General features: G+C 36.4%; 1 protein-coding gene across 1 annotated transcript; it reads right to left on the minus strand.

The window, feature by feature from the left end:
* Window positions 1-332: 332 nt before the first annotated feature.
* LOC126948274 (olfactory receptor 10T2-like) lies at window positions 333-1,279 on the minus strand. Its single transcript, XM_050779859.1, is given in 2 exon segments — window positions 333-844; window positions 847-1,279. Coding segments are annotated over 2 exon segments (945 nt in total).
* Between the last annotated feature and the right edge of the window lie 18,890 nt (window positions 1,280-20,169).

Raw genomic sequence — 20,169 nt, forward strand, 5'->3', positions numbered from 1 at the left:
TGCTTAAAGCGCAGTATTGGGGTGGGAGTTACCTGATTTTCCAGGTGTTGTGTCTCAGTTCCCCTGGCTAGGAAAAGGGATTCCCTTTCCCCTTGCGCTTCCCAGGTGAGGCAATGCCTCGCCCTGCTTTAGCTCTCGCTGGTCGAGCTGCAGCAGCTGACCAGCACCAATTGTCTGGCACTCCCTAGTGAGATGAACCCAGTACCTCAGTTGAAAATGCAGAAATCACCGGTCTTCTGTGTCGCTCGTGCTGCGAGTTGGAGACTGGAGCTGTTCCTATTCGGCCATCTTGCTCCGCCCCTCGACTATCCTAATTTTATTTTTATTTTTTGTTAGCTCATCTTGGTTGCCACAGGCATTCCAAGAACTCTTTTCAATGCAGTTTTTACCTCCTTGTTCCTCAGACTATAGACAAGAGGACTAAGTAAGGGAGTAACCACTGTGTAGGTCACTGCCACTAACTGATCCTTGTCTGAGGCAGACTTGGACTTGGGCCACAGAGAGATGATAGAGGCACAGCCATAGTGGACAAAGACCATAGTGAGGTGTGAGGGACAGGTGGCAAAGGCCTTCTTCTTGCCCTCAGCTGAAGGGATCTTCAGGATGGTGTTAACTGTGAAGCCATAGGATATGAGAATTAACAGAAAAGGCACCATAATTATCTGGATGCTGAGGCTAAATAAAGCCAGCTCTTTCACATGGGTGTCATTGCAGGCTAACTTGATAACAGGTGCCATGTCACAGAAATAGTGGTTAACCCTGTTGGGGCCACAAAAAGTCATGTCACAAATGTGGTTGGTGGCCACCAAAGCAAAAAAGAAACCTGTGGCTCCTGAGAGAGAATCAACCCCAACCCCAGCCTTCTGTTCATGATGAGCGTGTACCTCAGAGAGTGACAAATGGCTACATAGCGATCATATCCCATCACAGCAATGAGGAAGCAGTTGGTCCAAGCAAAGGCAAGAAAGAAGAAGAGCTGGTTGGCACAGGCCATGAAGGTGATGGTCTTGGTGTCTAAGAGCAGGTGGACCAGCAGCTGAGGGATGATGACAAAAGTGTAGCAGGACTCAGAAAATGAAAGGATGAGTAGAAAATCATACATGGGAGTGTGGAGAGTCCAGCTGAAGTGAATAACGGCCATGATGGTCACATTGGCCACCAAGACTGTCAAGTTTAGGAGAAGAAATATGACAAAAAGCAGCAGCTGGAGCTCCCCCAGGCTGGAGAAACCCACCAGGATGAATTGTGTAACCACAGTGGTTTTGTTGAAACCTTGCATCTGAATAACTTTCTGTAAATGTGTTTGAAAGAGACAAAATGATAACTATCATTGTAATAAGAACATTTTCCCAACGCTTTACTTTAAGTATATTGTCAGATTCATAATATTAACATCTCTTTCTCTTAGGCTATCTAGACATAGACAGCCTCTTTAATGATTTTTCCAATAAGTTATTAATCTGAAGTAACAGAGAAATGATTATCTACAGTATATACATACCCCAAAGTTAAAAGAATCCAACTATTTAACAAAGTGAAAAAATTCTCTCAGTTTAAGAAGAACATTACCTTTAATATGGAATAGAAAATTTAAATTGTTTTTCTTGTACTGCATGTATTTGGTCTTTGGGTGTATATTCTAACTTAGTAATTTGGTTTCTTTTCCTAATATAACAATCCCTTTAATTAGCATTATTGTAAAGGCACTAAAACACTGTGCCTCAAAGCATGAACTCAGGAACCAGAATGCTAGAGTTTGAAACTTGCCTTTGCACTTAGAGCTGTGAACTTCAGTGTGACAGTTTTTGTCGTTTGTAAGACATAAATAATAGTAGAAGATATTATATAAGATTATTATAAGAATTAACTTAGATGATATCAGTAAAGTACTTGAAACAGTACTTAACACATCATAACTCCAATCTATGTGTCAGCTGCTTTTACAACTAAGGAGTTGAGAGGCAAATATCCTGGTTTGATACTCGAACACCAGAAGAGCCTGGACCCTTAAATCAGGACAGAGTTTCCCTGCATTTGACTCATGTGTTCTTATCCTTGAGATTCTTTTTTCAAAATTGAGCAAAAATTTAAATATGCACAGTTAAAGAAAGAACTCTCATGTTTACATTAAAAATTATTTTCTTTTAAAATTTTATTTTGTATTAGCAACTAATAATTATACCTATTTATGGGGTATTATGTGATGTTTAGATACATGTATACATTGTGGAATGATCAAATCAGGGTTCTTTAATAAATCTACCCTTTTTTTATCTAAGGAGTCTATAGCCTTTGAATTCTTTTTTATGATCCTACGACACTTGTTCTGTATGTTTCTGGAATTGTGAAGGGACACAAGTGTAAAACCTGAGTCACAAGGTTATGGCATATCTGTCTATGAAACAAAATAGATTGATGATCCCTAGGGATGGCGTGGAGCAGGAAGACTTAGGTTAAGTCTTCTTTCTGTTGAAGAAAGGAGGGGAAATACCATGAACACACCTTGAATCTCTTGCAAATCAAATAGCCAGAAAGTGCTAAATAAAAAGAGAAGAAACTATCTCAGGAACTTCTCATTATCTTATAGTCTAGGTTATTCCTCCTTCCAGAGCCCTAATCATTTTTACTTTCAGAATCAGTTTCAGAGATTCAGGAGAAACCAGATGTAATATTTGCACAACTCAACATCTCCCAACTTGTTGGCTACTTTAATGTCTATAAAATGTTAGGAGTTGTTTGACATGACACACTTGGGTTTGTTCATTGTTCATCATCTCTGTTGTGGTTTATTTGCTTAGGTAGTTCCACACACCTGTTACAACAGCTTTTTCCTTTGTATCAGACCTTGCAGAAAATAAGATGTTTTCACCTAAGCTACCTCATTTTGACTCTAACATCCTGGTAGATAGCCAAAGTGTCTGTCTCTATTTCACAGGTAAGGCAAGTGTACTAAGTGCCCTCTCCTGGGCAGAGTAACCTGTGAACATCCTTATCCTTACATTTAACATGTCGCGTTGAACATACCTCCTTATATATTTGGCACTCTTTATAGATTATAAGCTTCTTAAGTGCAGGAATAACGTTTATTTAATTAAAAAGTGAGTCCCTAGAATATAACATAGTTTGTGATTTATCACATGCTAAAAGATTTTGACTTGACTAGAATGTCAAAAAATTAAATAATATACTCAAGTGGTAGATCTAGTACCAGAATTCAAGTCTTCTAACTTCAAATCCACTTTCTACTTACCACATTTTATGGCACCCATTCTTTACCTTATGAGAAGATGATTTACCCATATACTTTTCCCAAAGGACTAAAGCATAGTTTTGCACTGCTTGCTCAAGTAAAACTTATTTTAGCATTTCTGACTTTTCTGGAATAATTTCATTTTAATTATCCAATATTTGAATTATCAAATTTTACAACATGAGTTTTATTCTCTTTAATCCTGAGATTAGATAAGAAAAAAGGAAAAAGGGGTAGGAAAGTAGGCAAATCAAGGATATGATTGATGAAAACACTCAAAGGCAAGGAAGGTCCAGGGGATGTTGCTTAATTTCAATCACAGTTTTATGAATCAAACAACTTTCAATGTCTCCCTAAATCATCAGCTTCTTTTTTTTTGTGACTTACATGAGAATTTGGTCATATACAAAACATCCTCTAATCTTGGCCACAACACTAGTATTGTTTTTATATCTGTTTTTCAGGTTCCTTCATGTACTTGTGTTGTCCATTGTTTTTCATATTCAAATCCCTGTCATGTCCCATGTTCTCCAATAAAGCTTCCCTGCCTACTAGAGTCCATACAGATAGCTCATTCTCTTTGTAGCTCTTAGGGATTTTAAAATCATGCATGTATGGGAACAGGTTAGGTACTATCTTGTATTACTTTATAATCAATTTGCCTATGTAGATGCCTTATAACCCTATTTACATTCTTTCTTTGAGGCAGGGGGCATAGCAATGTATTCTAAACAATCTGCAGCAGCTGCAAACAAAACTGGGCACATAACAGACACTAATTAAATACTTAATAAATTATGGCATAGTTTCTTTATGAGTTTTTTCATATGCTATTTTTTCTAGAATGTATTCTCTGTTCTACTGTAATTCATGTCATTCTTAAATGTTTATTTTTCTCAAAATCATCTTTTATTTAAGAAAGACAAATCTACACTGATGAGTTTTCATGTCTTTCTAGTTACTTCTGTTGTTTGGCCCCTCAGCATTTAAATTTGATACATTAAGATGGGGTGGGAGTCTATGGGTGTGTATGTGTCTGTATTTGTGTGTGTGTGTGCACTCTATCAGAGTGGAAGCTTTTTTATTTCAAGAAAAGAACAAATAAAGTTTTACTTTGGCTCGGATCCTTTATATAACAATAAAAACTATGCAACTGAATTCACATCTGAATTTTTGGTAGAAACTATTTCTTTCTTTTGATAGTAACTGACAAAGAAAATAGACTTACCTACTTTTGTTCAAAAGATCACTGAAGCTGTCATGTGAGTTTGCTGACTTATAGTCTGGTAGGTCTTTTAAATATTGAAAGAGGCAGCAGAAAGTCAGTTGTAAAATCAATGACATCTGTCCTGGAAGATTAAATAATTGGAAGAAATGCATTGAAGCATTACATAAAGAGCTTATACACAGACGTAATTGTCCAAACCTTTTTAAGTCTTAAATAAGAGCTGAAAATAGTCTGGTCCATATTCATATGTCAATTCAGATTCTATATAATTGTATTTGAGAATATTTATAGCCTTCTGGGATTCTAAGGAGTAAGGTCTTCTGAGACTCGATAAGAGCTAAACCAAGAGAGAAAATAAATGACTAACCTTGAACAAGGACATATTATTTAATACTAGAAGAAAAGAATTCAAACGGCAATAAAACATTTGATCTCTGCACAGCACTACAAATGTAGATAAGTATTGCAGTGATTTTCTGACATCAAGGCTACAAAATGTTGAAATGGAAGGAGAAACCAAATTCTCCAACCAGGAGATATACAATAAAACTGTTTTGATAAGGCATAAGAGATGAAGGCAGGGGTTGGTGAGTGCAGGTATGCTTGGCACTTTTGGGAATTACATAAGTAGTCTTTGTTCTCCTAAAACAAAGCCTTGCAAAAAATTCAAAGAACTGAATATCTTAATTTTCTCCTAGGAATTATTGCAAGGAAATGACTTTCATCCAGCAACCATTCATTGAGTGCCATGATTTAGAGAGCAGTATATAAAGCATCATAGTGATACAAAGACAAAATATGTGAATTGATCTGCTCCAGTAGAGAAGACAGATGTAAGCAGATCTATGTGTAATAAGAGGTATAACGATGCTCAGTGTTATTGTGACATTAACAGCAGGGGAGCTACAAGGATGAGCACCCCCAGCAGGGATCGCCTTACCACAACCAGGGCTGAGATTCAGCAAATGTTTTTATGAACAAAAACATTCTGGAATAACAAGCCAAGTAGAAATATAAGAATTAGGAGTAAAAAGTCAATAGTAAATGTTTTGTGCCTAGGACACTCAAAGGAAAAAGGAATGAGGAGGAAGACTGAGAACTCCTACTCTGGTAGTGGCTTGGCTAGTCACATGAGAAAACTTTCTTTCTGGAAACAAAATTGCTGGGAAAATATTTTTAAAATTTGTAGAAGCCTATTGACAAGCTGAAGGTATAGTAAGAATTTTTAGCCAAAATCTGAAGAAAGCAAAATCCATAGAGGAACATTGGAAATTGCTTCTGTTCTGAGGACATTTATTTATCTGGATGAAATTACAAACCCAAGCTGTTGATTTGAGAGAATCACAGAATGAGATGGAGAGAAATTAAAGACCAGAATCTAACAAATGGGGGAGTCAAAAATTAGATATTAAACTTGTTTTCTAGTTTCCATATTCAATGCTTTTCTATCTGGGGCCTTCCTGACCAGGAAAAACTGACCCTTCTAGGGTTAGCAATTCATAGAGATAACAAACGAGTTTCATTTCATGTGCAATCGAACACACCCAGAAGTCATACCCACAACTGCCTATTTTTGCATGCTCTTGGACTGAGGGACACTGTTTCCTTTATCCTAATCACCCCAGGGCCAGGCATCAGGGAACTAAGAATAGTCCTGGAACCCAGTGAAATTGTTTAAACTAGCCAATTCTAAACCTGCTCAAAATCACTTACCCTGCTTTGCTTCAAAATCACTGTAAAGGCTCTCCAAAACTTCTGTTTGCTTTCTGCCTACAACTGAACTTTGTGCTCTGTGTTCTCCCCATGGTACATGGGGTGACATGCCACCTTCTCACTCAGGCACTCAGGAACTCTAAGTCATCAACTGTCTTTCAATGGCAGTCATCTATTGATCTTCTGGTCTTACCTTGTGTGAATAAAAATAAAATCAACATTTTAAAACATATTGAAGGAGAGGAACAAAGTTGAAGAACTGACACTATCTGAACTGAAGACTTACTGTAAAGCTACAGTAATCAAGACAGTGTGGTATTGGTGAAAGAACAGATAAATAGAAAAATAAATGGATGAAGAAACTCACTCAAAACCGCACAACTGAATGGAAACTGAACAACCTGCTTCTGATTGACTACGGGGTATATAACGAAATGAAGGCAGAAATAAAGATGTTCTTTGAAACCAATGAGAAAAAAGACACAACATACCAGAATCTCCGGGACACGTTTAAAGCAGTGTGTAGAGGGAAATTTGTAGCACTAAATGCCCACAAGAGAAAACAGGAAAGATCTAAAATTGACACTCTAACATCACAATTAAAAGAACTAGAGAAGCAAGAGCAAACACATTCAAAGCTAGCAGAAGACATGATATAACTAAGATCAGAAAAGAACTGAAGGAGATAGAGACACAAAAATCCTTCAAAAAAATCAATGAATCCAGGAGCTGGTTTTTTGGAAAGATGAACAGAACTGATAGACCGCTAACAAGACTAATAAAGAAGAAAGGAGAGAAGAATCACATAGACACAATATAAAATGATAAAGGGGATATCACCACCGATCCCACAGAAATACAAATTACCATCAGAGAATACTATAAACACTTCTATGCAAATAAACTTGAAAATCTAGAAGAAATGGATAAATTCCTAGACAAATATACCCCCCCAAGACTAAACCAGGAAGAAGTTGAATCCCTGAATAGACCAATAACAAGCTCTGAAATTGAGGCAACAATTAATAGCCTACCAATCAAAAGCAGTCCAGGACCAGATGGATTCACAGCCGAATTCTACCAGAGGTACAAGGAGGAGCTGGTACCATTCCTTCTGAAACTATTCCAAACAGTAGGAAAAGAGGGAATCCTCCCTAGCTCATTTTATGAGGCCAGCATCATCCTGATACCAAAGTCTGGCAGAGATACAACAAAACAAGAGAATTTTAGACCAATATCCCTCATGAACATCGATGCAAAAATCCTCAATAAAATACTGGCAAACCGAATCCAGCAGCACATCAAAAAGCTTATCCACCATGATCAAGTGGCCTTCATCCCTGGGATGCAAGGCTGGTTCAACATACACAAATCAATAAATGTAATCCAGCATATAAACAGAACCAAAGACAAAACCATACGATTATCCTAAAAGATGCAGAAAAGGCCTTTAATAAAATTCAACAACCCTTCATGCTAAAAACTCTCAATTAATTAGGTATTGATGGGACATATCTCAAAGTAAGAAGAGCTATTTATGACAGACCCACAGCCAATATCATACTGAATGGGCAAAAACTGGAAGCATTCCTTTTGAAAACTGGCACAAGACAGGGATGCCCTCTCTCACCACTCCTATTCAACATAGTGTTGGAAGTTCTGACCAGGGCAAGCAGGCAGGAGAGAGAAATCAAGGGTATTCAGTTAGGAAAAGAAGAAGTCAAATTGTCCGTTTTTGCAGATGACATGATTGTATATTTAGAAAACCCCATCATCTCAGCCCAAAATCTCCTTTCGCTGATAAGCAACTTCAGCAAAGTCTCAGGATACAAAATTAATGTGCAAAAATCACAAGCATTCTTACACATCAATAACAGACAAACAGAGAGTGAAATCATGAGTGAACTCCCATTCACAATTGCTTCAAAGAGAATAAAATACTTAGGAATCCAACTTACAAGGGATGTCAAGGACCTCTTCAAGGAAAACTACAAACCACAATATTTCACTTTTATTTCAGTGAAATAAAAGAGGACACAAACAAATGGAAGAACATTCCATGCTCATGGATAGGAAGAATGAATATTGTGAAAATGGCCATACTGCCCAAGGTAATTTCTAGATTCAGTGCCATTCCCATCAAGCTACCAATGACTTTCTTCACAAAATTGGAAAAAACTGCTTTAAAGTTCATATGGAACCAAAAAAGAGCCCACATTGCCAAGACAATCCTCAGCCAAAAGAACAAAGCGGGAGGCATACGCTACCTGACTTCAAACTATACTACAAGGCTACAGTAACCAAAACAGCATGGCACTGGTACCAAAACAGAGAGATAGACTAATGGAACAGAACAGAGTCCTCAGAAATAATACCACACATCCATAACCATCTGATCTTTGACAAACCTGACAAAAACAAGAAATGGGGAAAGGATTCTCTATTTAATAAATGGTGCTGGGAAAACTGGCTAGTCATATGTAGAAAGCTGAAACTGGATCCCTTCCTTACACCTTATACAAAAGTTAATTCAAGATGGATTTAAGACTTAAATGTTAGACCTAAAACCATAAAAACCCTAGAAGAAAACCAAATCAATACCATTCAGGACATAGGCATGGGCAAGGACTTCATGACTAAAACACCAAAAGCAATGGCAACAAAAGCCAAAATTGACAAATGGGATCCAATTAAACTAAAGAGCTTCTGCACAGCAAAAGAAACTACCACCAGAGTGAACAAGCAACCTACAGAATGGGAGGAAATTTTTGCAATCTACTCATCTGACAAAGGGCTAATATCCAGAATCTACAAAGAACTCAAACAAATTTACAAGAAAAAAACCAAACAACCCCATCAAAAAGTAGGTGAAGGATATGAACAGACACTTCTCAAAAGAAGACATTTATGCAGCCAGCAGACACATGAAAAAATGCTCATCATCGCTGACCATTAGAGAAATGCAAACCAAAACCATAATGAGGTACCATCTCATACCAGTTAGAATGGCAATCATTAAAAAGTCAGGAAACAACAAGTGCTGGAGCGGATGTGGAGAAATAGGAACACTTTTACACTGTTGGTGGGACTGTAAACTACTTCAACTATTGTAGAAGACAGTGTGGTGATTCCTCAAGGATCTCGAACTAGAAATACTATTTGACCCAGCCATCCCATTACTAAATCATGCTGCTATAAAGACACATGCATATGTATGTTCGCTGCAGCACTATTCACAAAAGCAAAGAATTGGAACCAACCCAAATGTCCATCAATGATAGACTGGATTAAGAAAATGTGGCACATATACACCATGGAATACCATGCTGCTATAAAAAAGGATGAGTTCATGTCCTTTGTAGGGACATGGATGAAGCTAGAAACCATCATTCTCAGCAAACTATGGCAAGGACAAAAAACCAAAGACCGCATGTTCTCACTCATAGGTGGGAATTGAGCAATGAGAACACTTGGACACAGGAAGGGGAACATCACACATTGGGGCCTGTTGTGGGGTGGGGGGAGGAGGTAGGGGAGAGGGATAGCATTAGGAGATATATGTAATGTAAATGATGAGTTAATGGGTGCAGCACACCAACATGATACATGTATACATATGTAACAAACCTGCACGTTGTGCACAGGTACCCTAAAACTTAAAGTACATAAAAAAAGAAGTAAAGAATGAAAATTAAAAAAAAAGAAAAATAAATGGGCTATCAAGCCATGAAAAGTCATTGAGGAACCTTAAATGTGTATTGCTAAGAGAAAAAAAGCTGTCTGAAAAGCCTGTATACTATGTGATCCCAACTACATGACATTCTGGAAAAAGCAACACCATTGAAATAATAAAATGACCACTGGTGGTTTCCAGGGATTCAGAGAAGGAGGTGAGGGAAAAATAAGTGGGGCTCAAGGCGTTTTTAGGACAGTGAAACTATTCTGTATAATACTGTAATTGTGACATATGATATTATGCTGTTCTGAAAATATGTAGTATGAACCCAAATGTAAAATATATGGACTTAGGCTAATAATAATGTGTCAACATTGGTTTAACAAATAAAGAATGCACTGCAATAACTCAGAATGTTAATAATAGGAAAAACTGTGCAGGATAGGGAGGCCACAAGGGAATTTGATATTTTCTGTACATTTTTTTCTGTGAACCTAAATATGCTCTACAAATAAAGTCTACTGAAGAAAAACAAAAAGAAAATAAGATTATCATAGACATGATATGTAGAGATACAGGCCAAGCACAGTATGATTCCATTTATATAATGATCAAGGAAAGGTCAAAATGATGGTGGTAGAAGTCAGGATAGAAGTTATATTTAGAAATGTAATACCTAAGAGGCAGTACAATGAAGCCCTACAGGGTTCTCATAATATTGAAGCTATTTATTAGGTATGTTCAATTTGTAACACTTTCATTAAGCTAAACCCTTATGATTTATGTGCCATTTAGTGTATATATTACGTTTAAGGATATTTACTTTAGTTAAAATATATTAGAGTTCATCTTTGGGGAATAGTGAGCTAGAAATTTTCAGTCAACCCACAGACTAGTAATAACTAGAACAACTACACAAAATATTGGAAAAAAAATCAGACTGAAGGCATCAGACTTTAACACAGAATTAGGATTCAGGAAAGTCAAGTAACCTGGGATGTTGTCCTGGTCTTTGGGAGTAATTACCTCCCAAGGAGAATCTGACAATTCTGGAAGATATTACCAAAATGTCAAGAGGTTGAGACACATGGAGGTAAAGGGCAAATATATAGATCATGAACCACTGAAGAGTGATGAGGCTGCTGAACTTCCCAAGCTTTGAATTGACATTTTAAAGGGGATATATAGGAACAAGATTAAACAAGAAAAAAATCAACTTTCACAGGAGCCAAACTCAGTTTCAAACAGCCTTAAACCCTGGTAAACTTGAGCCAAGACCTCATTTAATATTCTATCTCCATAAGTCCCTCCTCTGAAAAGTAGATCATAGTGGCATTTTAGGTCTCTTGGGATCTGAACAGGTTAATAGACAGTATATCTTATGATTCCTAGAAGGCCTGGGTATTTTTTTTTTAATCCAGTACACAGATACCTTAGTAGATGGCAAATTTCTCTAGGGAAATGTTGTAACAAGATTCTCAGGATATAATTGTGGCCATGCTGTTTTGTCTTTCCTCAAAATTCCCCATCTACTCTCACAATCAAGGGGTTTTGGGTTTGGGAATTGATGTTGGCAATTGGGTGGGAGGACATGAATTAAAACACTAGTAACTTACTTTTACCTGTTTGTAAGACATGAAATAAATGTCAAACAACTTTAGTTGTCTGCTCATCTGCTTCATTGCTAGAAATCCCTTATGCATTAGCCATTTCTACAGATCTCTGCAGGACAAAACTCCTCTCATTACTCTGAACTTCAGGTTTATATTGGTTATTTCCCGTATCTTCTCCCTGACAGTTTCATGGAACCTCTTGCCTTCCATCCTCTGGAATACTATTACTCTTATTGATAGCAGTGAGCTCAATTTCTCTGTAACATCATCACCATCATCTCTAGTTTACTAATGACAGTTTCTACAGAACTCTTCAAAGATGTTTATATTCTCATCACCAATGCATTTATTGATGCATTTATTAATACATTGGTGGGTGATTATTTTCTAGGTCTCCTATGTAATGGTGGTTAGGGATTAGCCAAGGAGGCTGTCCAAATAATTCACTCCAACACATACATTTCTCTGAACCTTTGAATTAATTCCTTTACAGTGAGTTAAAAGATGTGGCATTTCCAACTTATTAACCATAAATCAAGTTTAATTTAGGTTTTCTTTAGTCTATTAACTAGCAAAATATTAATGCCACTTTTGGATGCATGAACCAATATATTAAATTCTGAAGCCCAAGGGAATACTCCCATAGCAATGAATTTGATTGAATTCCAATTTATGTTTCTTCTCCCTTGGCTAAAATCTTTACAATTCTTTCCTAAATATACTCTCTTAAGTCCCACAGATACAAATTGGAAGGCATATTATTATTATTATTTATTATCATTTTTTCAGTTTGTCTGTTCTCAGAGTCAACCTTGTACCTCTCTATCCGATTACACTGTGATCTAGTTCTTGTTGTAGGCCTAGAAACAAAGTTAAGTGACCGGGCAATTATTTCAGGTGCAACCCCGAGTCTTTTATGTAGAGGACGGTTGATTACCTTAGATGTGGTGTGTGTGCCTGTGTGTGTGTGTGTGTGGTGGGGGGGTGGTAAGGGTAATTTAAAAGAAATGGGTCATCAAGATCTCAGCCTCACATGGATCTGCTGAAAAATGTCCATTTAATGTCTCAGAGTGTTACTTCTTATTGAGAAGAAGAGCGCTGGTCAGGCTGATATTTGAAAGCTAAATGAATCAGTTTGTGTGCTTCATCTGTAACCATGGCTGCCCTAAAACCCCGGATGATCCTTCAAATCTGTCATAAAAACATTTTGATTTTTTCATACATCTTTTAAAATGCTTATTACTTATAATTTCCCTTTTGTCTATTCTTACTCTTTATGATAGTAAAAAAAAAAAAAAAAAAAAAGCCAAGAGTTTAAGAAATCTCTGAAATCTCTGTTATTGTCAACAACCACATGATCACCCAATGTCTTGCCCTCCCTCTGTAATTCATCCTATACTATTACTGATGCTTATTTGGTAATTAAAATGATGTTAGATCAGGAGTTTGAGACCAGCCTGGCCAAAATGATGAAATCCCGTCTCTACTTAAAATACAAAAAAATTAGCTGGGCGTGGTGGTGTGTGCTTTTAGTCCCAGCTACTCGGGAGGCTGAGGCAGGAGAATCGCTTGAACCTGGGAGATGCAAGTTACAGTGAAGGGAGATCGTGCCACGGCACTCCAGCCTGGATGACAGAGCAAGACTCCGTCTCAAAAAAAAAAAAAAAAAAAAAGATATTAAATGCTGGGATGAACATTTACCCCAACAAGGAAGTTATCCGTGTATTCATTAGATATACAAGCAACCCAATCCAAGAATCCCGTTTTCAGGAATTTTTTTGTAAGTCACTCTTGCTCCTAATCACTGCTTCAGCCAAGGTCCACTAGAAAATAAATAACACATCAGAATAAGGGAAATGAAGAGACAGGAAAATACCATAGACAATGGAATAATCTGGGATTAGCAGCATCCCAGTTTTTATATCTTCTATGTTTACACCCTGTTACTGTGATCCATGTAGGTCAGACTTCTGAGGAAGGAAGCTGGGTGAAGGATGGTAAAGAGTAGATCTGGACTGAATATGTACATACTGAACATCAGCATAATATTGACTAAAAATTCTGACAAAAATAGTACAATAAAAGAAAATTTCAAGCCAATCTCTTGACCATGGGTGCTGTGAAAATCAAGCAGAGGTTTTAAGAACTATGGCACGGCTCTGCCATCCCGTTTTTCTCCCTTAGTGAGAACAGCATGCTATTCTCTTAAGGACTGTTCCTTCAGTCTTAATCACAGAATAAAAAAAGAAGAACTGTTTGAGGGCGGATACCCACACACAACTTGTTTAGGAAACAGAGCTTTGTGGTTCTAAGCCATTTAGAGTTTAGCATTATTTGCTATTGGAGAATAACCTAACAAAGGCTGACTAATAAAGATGTAAAAATTAAATAACTAAAGGCTTACAAAACCCAAAGGAATGTAGTGTAGATGTATTAAAATGTGGTATACTAGGTTTTATAACAAAATTACCAATGATAGAGGGGTTCGGTTTATAATGCATGAATTTTAATTCATTAGGAAGCCACCAGTATATATATACACATACTTGGAACTACAGAAAAAAATGCAAAGATCTACAATCATTTGGGAGGTTTAACAAATATTTTAAAATAATACCATTGTCTATAAATAAATAATATATTTATGACTGTATATTTCCTTCTGAGTACTACTTTAGTTAAATATCACAAATTTTCATGTACAGTATTTAAAGATATTCTCTTGTGAATATATGATTTCTTTTTAAACTATTATTTACAAGTGTGCTTTCTAAGTTTCAAACATACGGAGATTTTCTTTTTTTATTATACTTTAAGTTCGGGGGTACATGTGCAGAATGTGCAGTTTTGTTACATAGGTAGGCATGTGCCATGGTGGTTTGCTGCACCCACCAACCTGTTACCTACATTAGGTATTTCTTTTAATGCTATCCCTCCCCTAGACCCCCACCCCTCGACGGGCCCCAGTGTGTGATGTTCCCCTCCCTGTGTCCATGTGTTCGCATTGTTCAACTCCCACTTATGAGTGAGAACCTGTGGTGTTTGGTTTTCTGTTCTTGTGTTAGTTTGCTGAGAATTATGGTTTCCAGCTTCATCCATGTCCCTGCAAAGGACATGAACTCATCCTTTCTTATGGCTGCAGAGGATTCCATGGTTTATACAAACATATCAAGATTTTCTAATATATTCTACTCATTTTGTATGCAATAAATATTTATTGCTTATTATGTACCATGCACCCTTCCAGCTCTAGACATGCATCAGTGAACAAAATTAATAAATATTCCCACAAATGTATTTATGGCTACATATTTCTAAGTACTTCGTTTTCAACATAGAAAGGAAGAAAGACCAAAAACTGCATGTAGAGCCTTAAAGTTATACAGGACTTGAATAGTTAAAATAGAAAACAAACTTACCATACAGATACCAACAAAATCAAAAATTTGTTCTTTTTAAAAAAACTGATAAAATTGACAAATCTCTAGTGAGAGTGATTAGTGAAAGAAAAGCCCAATATACATTATCAGAAATGATAAAAGAGCTATAACTACCAATGCTGCAGAAAATAAGAAGGTAATAAAGACATACTGTAAAGGACATTATACATAGCTATGTATAATTTAGATGAAAACAAATGAATTGTTAATAGAATAAACCATAGCATGATTTATTCTGGAAGAAAGTGGGGACTTACACAAACATTGAACAACTGAATTATTTGTAAACTTTTCAATAAAGAAATATCCAGTCCCCAATGGCTTCAACAAAGATAATAAAATTTCAGTGATTCACAAATTCTTCAGAGAATATAAAAGAAAAATCCCAAGTCATTTTATGAGGCCAGAAAAACCTTGATTTAAAACCTTAATGAGAATTGTTAAGAGACATAAAAATTTCCTACCAATATTCACTCATAAGTACACACAACATACACACACACACACACACAAATATGGCATATCTAAATTGTCTCAGTCTGAGTAAGTGTGGGTGTGTGTGTGCACCCTGTGATGGAATGGTGTTCTGCTCAGGCTTGGCTCCTGCTTTGTGCTTTGGCCTTCCAGAACCCCGAGCTGAAATAAACGAGTTGGAAAGTGAATGAATAAATACAAATTATTTCAAGATAAAAATTTTTAAATTATACAATAATGATACAAATGCATGACGATAAACGATGTGATCTGAAAGTGTTCAGCAAGCCTGCCATATTTGTGATTGTTTTGAACTGCCTGGCGATAGGAGGTGCTCCTTACAATGTTCTCTTTGCAAGCATTTATTCCTTAATTTAACCTCCACTACTATGATCACCATTACTTATTGATTCTCCTAAAATTGAGTAAATAATTATCGTGGTTTTATCAATCTTTTGCAAATGTATGGATAGCTCAGATTTATTACAATATTTATTGTAATATTATTATTACAGTAAATGAGGACTTACTATACAAAGGTGATTTTGGAGGGTTTGTTAATTTCACCATTACCTTGTTCTGTCTTTTTTCCTCCCTCTTCCACTTCAGTTATCTTTTGTTTTTAAGTAGCAAGCCCCTCTTGGACACTCTAGGGTTGGGGAGGCATTGTGAATAACATTGGCCATCACTTGTTGACCTAATATGTATAAGGAAATTACTTAAAACTTTACACAAATCTTCATGATCAGAAAATAAAAGAAAAATATTATGTCAATTGTGAAGTAATAAATGGCATGTGTGAAAGTCAGGATAGGAGTCCTGGGTCCCCCATCACAGTGTTCATTGGAGCAATGGATTTCTTGATCTGGATAGCTCTCACATCAGGACCTACAAGACTTCCCCCTGGGCAGGGTTTGCAATACTTGCCCAGATCATGGATTGAGTGAGATATCAGGGACGTTTATGAGTTTTGTCTGGGCATAGAACCAAGTGGCCTAAGTACTAAGCTTGCCTGTCACCAAGCAGCTATGTGGTACATTGGACAAGCTATATTAGCACTCTAGCCTTGGTTTTCTTCTCTGTGAAATAGAGATTACATAAAGACCTTTGATATCTTTGAGATTCTAAGACATTCCTGGATAAGATATCTGACTAGATAGTGTATGCTTGGGGAGAAATAGAAGAAAGGGTTGAATCCAAGGAATGGCTACAGGGAGAGACCAAGTGGATTTACCTAGACAGGGAGTTGAGAGATGATACAAAAGTATCCTGCCTCCTGCATACTTTGCCTGGATCTGTGCGCTAGCATACAACCAATTTCCATATGACAGACCCTGAGACCCTCAGGGCTGCAAAAAGCCTTATAACCATCTGATACTACTTTTGCTAGCCTTTAGAGGTTTGTTCATCAGAATCAGCCAATTTCTGCACAGGAGAACACAGGAAAAATAGAAATAGAGTGTCTAACTGGTTGTGCAGAACTAGTGTCCTATATTTGATCAGCACTAATATTATTGGCTCTTCAATTTTTTTTTTATTTTAAGTTTTGGGAATATCCAAGATAGTGAAAATTGCTGAGAAAGTAACATTTTTGATTTTTCTCTTTTAGTTCCTTCAAGTTCAATGCACCATAGCGATTAGGAAGTATTAGCATTGGTTCTAGTAAGGGGTTAGGATACGTTACTGCAGGTTAGAGATGTTCTGTAAGCAAAACACCCTGAGCCAATAGGGAGAAAGAATTAACCCAAGGTCAGCATGAAACAGAGATAGAGAAAGGTTTAACAATCTGGACCGAGGTCCAAACAAATAAATAAAAAATGCAGTAAATCCTAACACAGGTATCAAAACAAAGAAACAGCCAAGCCAGAGGCAAATGCACCATTTTGTTATGCAGAATGAAGTGAAATGGGTAAGAATATAACTTTAACATTTGCGTTATACTTAATATAAGAACCAAAGAAATGAGACCAGAAAAAGTCCTTTGCTGTAGGAAACGTGCATTGACATTCATTCACTGCAGATTTAGCTTCAGAAACTATAAAATAGGAGACAGAAGATCAAGCACCCACGTAGGAGGAGGAGTCAGTGCCCAGTCAGTGCCAAGTGAAGTGTGCCTGGGAACAACATGGCCATAAACAGCACCAGGCAGTTTAAACTGTGTAATCAAGAAAAGCACCAGGTTTCCCAGCTGGTGACAGACTCCAAAATCCATTCACTTTACACTTAGGGTGCATAACGCAGTTCACATTAATGACTACAAAAATAAAACATTTAAAATAAATAAATATATTAAGAAGACAATAAACTCTCTGTACTCTTACCACCCAGATATCAATCATTTCTATTAACATGTTCACATATGTTTCTGACTTTTCTATGTGCATGCTGTGGAGAAAAGAGTTTTATGGCAGGCCTGAACTGCTATTCTTAGGAAAGCCTGCTTGCAAGATTGGCCATTGGCTAGCATCTGAAAACTTGGCTGGCAAACAGTTCCTTATACAAAACTTTCCCTCATTGATAAGGTGGCTCACTGTCCCTCTCGGTTTGTACAAAGAGTGCAGAATTTTGGTACATGCTAGGTGGAGGTTGCCAATGTGACCAATTCTGAATGAAGTCCTCAGACACTGCATTTCTAATGGGTTTTCCTGGGTAGAAACATAACCTAGATGTTGCTGCATTTTTGTTGCTGGGGAAGGATGCACTATGACTCCTATGGGGAGAGGTAGCACGAGAAGTCTGCAGGTAGATTCCTGCAGACACTGCCTGTATCTTATGATTTGACTGTGTGGTGAATTCTCATTAAACTCCTGTAATCAATATTAGCTGTGAAGACAACCCTATTGTGAGTCTTGAGTCCTGATAGTAAAGCTTTGAATGTGGGGTTGGTCTTGGGACCTCCCCCACAAAACAAACACATGTAATATTTTTAAAAGAAGAGATCATATTATCTGCAGCATTTTCTACCTTTTTATATAGAATACATAGTAAATATGTTTCTACATCAATAAATATAGACCCATAATAATATCATAAATTATTGCACAGCATTATAGTTAGCATTGGACTTTTAAGTTTTGCACATTTTACCACACTGTGACTTAAAAAAGCACCTTGCGATATAGCAGCACTTAATTCTCATTCATTATTACTTCTGAGGAAATTTAAAAAATAGTAATTCTGGGTCTACATACATTTTTATAATTTTTGATACATATTGGAAACTGGCCTTGAGAAAGCATGTGCCAGTGTCCACATAAAGATAATGCGTAATCAAAAATCTCATTTCCCATTTCCAGAACAATAAAATCATTATTTTTTAAAAGTTTGATTGATGCAGTAGAGTGATAATTCTTTGTTTTAAATTGCATTACTTCAATTGTTTACACAATTGGACACTTTTCAAAATTCTTCTAAAAATTGACTATGATTTCTTCTTTTAGAAATGCTTACTTACATTTTTCATTTAAAAATTATTTGGCTTTACTTTTATGATATTTACATTTCTTTCTACATTAAAGAAGTAACTATTTATCTTTCATAACTGTTTAAAATATTTTTTACTCCTTTTTAAGTTTTATTTAACAGCGACTTCATATTGTTATAAAAATAATTTACACATTCAAATCTTTTCCTTCATGCTTACAACTTCTATTTTCATGTTTGTAGAGTTTGTCTATGTTTAGAGAACTCTCCAACATTAGATGCATTTACCTAAATTTGCTTTTAAACTCACTATAATTTTGAAAATATGGTAATATTTGATCTATTTTATTTTAGATTATATTACAAACATAATCTAATTGGCATCCTTTAGTATTAAACAATGTGCATACTTCTATTTCTTTAAAAAATAACCTTTCCTCACCAATTGAATATTACTTTTGAGTATTCCATTCTGTGCTTTGATTTGTGTGTCTAGTTTGCTCTAATAGCACATTGGTCGAGTACTTATTTTATAGTACATTTTACTTTCTGACAGAGCAAATCTTATCACTATTATTTAGAAGCTCTTTGAATATTAATTCATGACCAATCTTTCACTGGAAATTCAGGGATATTCATCATATTATAAAAAATAGGTATTTGATTGGAATTTATTTAAACTTTGAAGTGAAATAAGGATTAATTGGCATCTCTAAAATTGAGAAATCCTATCCTTGTATAATGTGTGCCTGTATTCATTCATTTTTCATTCTGTATTCCTATGAAAAGTTTTTAATGGCTTCACTTTAATAGGCCTTGACTAGAAATTGTTAAATGTATTTCTGGAAGTTTTGGGAGCTGACTAATTTAAATTTCCCATTTTCAACCACTTTCCATCAACCTCACACAGGTGTGTTGAGTTCCCTAAAGGATCTCATACATCTCACACCTTACACTGTCCTCTTGCTTTCCTCATTTATAGGCTGTCCTCTTGCTTTCCTCATTTGTAGGCTGTTCAGGGATTTACTCTTAAACTATCAGAATCCGGTGGTCTTTAGCACATTCCCCTAGTTTGTTGAATCACTGCTCTGTGGAGTTTGTCTCTTCCACATGGTCCTTCTGAGCTGTTTCCTCACTGATGACCAGTGATGTCCCCTTTGGTCTCTTGCCAACCACAGATAACAACATCTGCTCTGTAGCAGTGCTATCATATCCTTTGGGAATGATTACTGCACTATGTTTTAACACCAGTTCTTTCTACCTTGCTAATAAAGATTCATCAAGGGAAATGAACAACTTTTTTGACAAAGACATGAAAGTGAAGAAGCAAAAAAGTGGAATCAAATTCCAAA

The sequence above is a fragment of the Macaca thibetana genome, chromosome 1 (assembly GCF_024542745.1).
Source record: "Macaca thibetana thibetana isolate TM-01 chromosome 1, ASM2454274v1, whole genome shotgun sequence".
Classification (NCBI taxonomy): Eukaryota; Metazoa; Chordata; class Mammalia; order Primates; family Cercopithecidae; genus Macaca; species Macaca thibetana.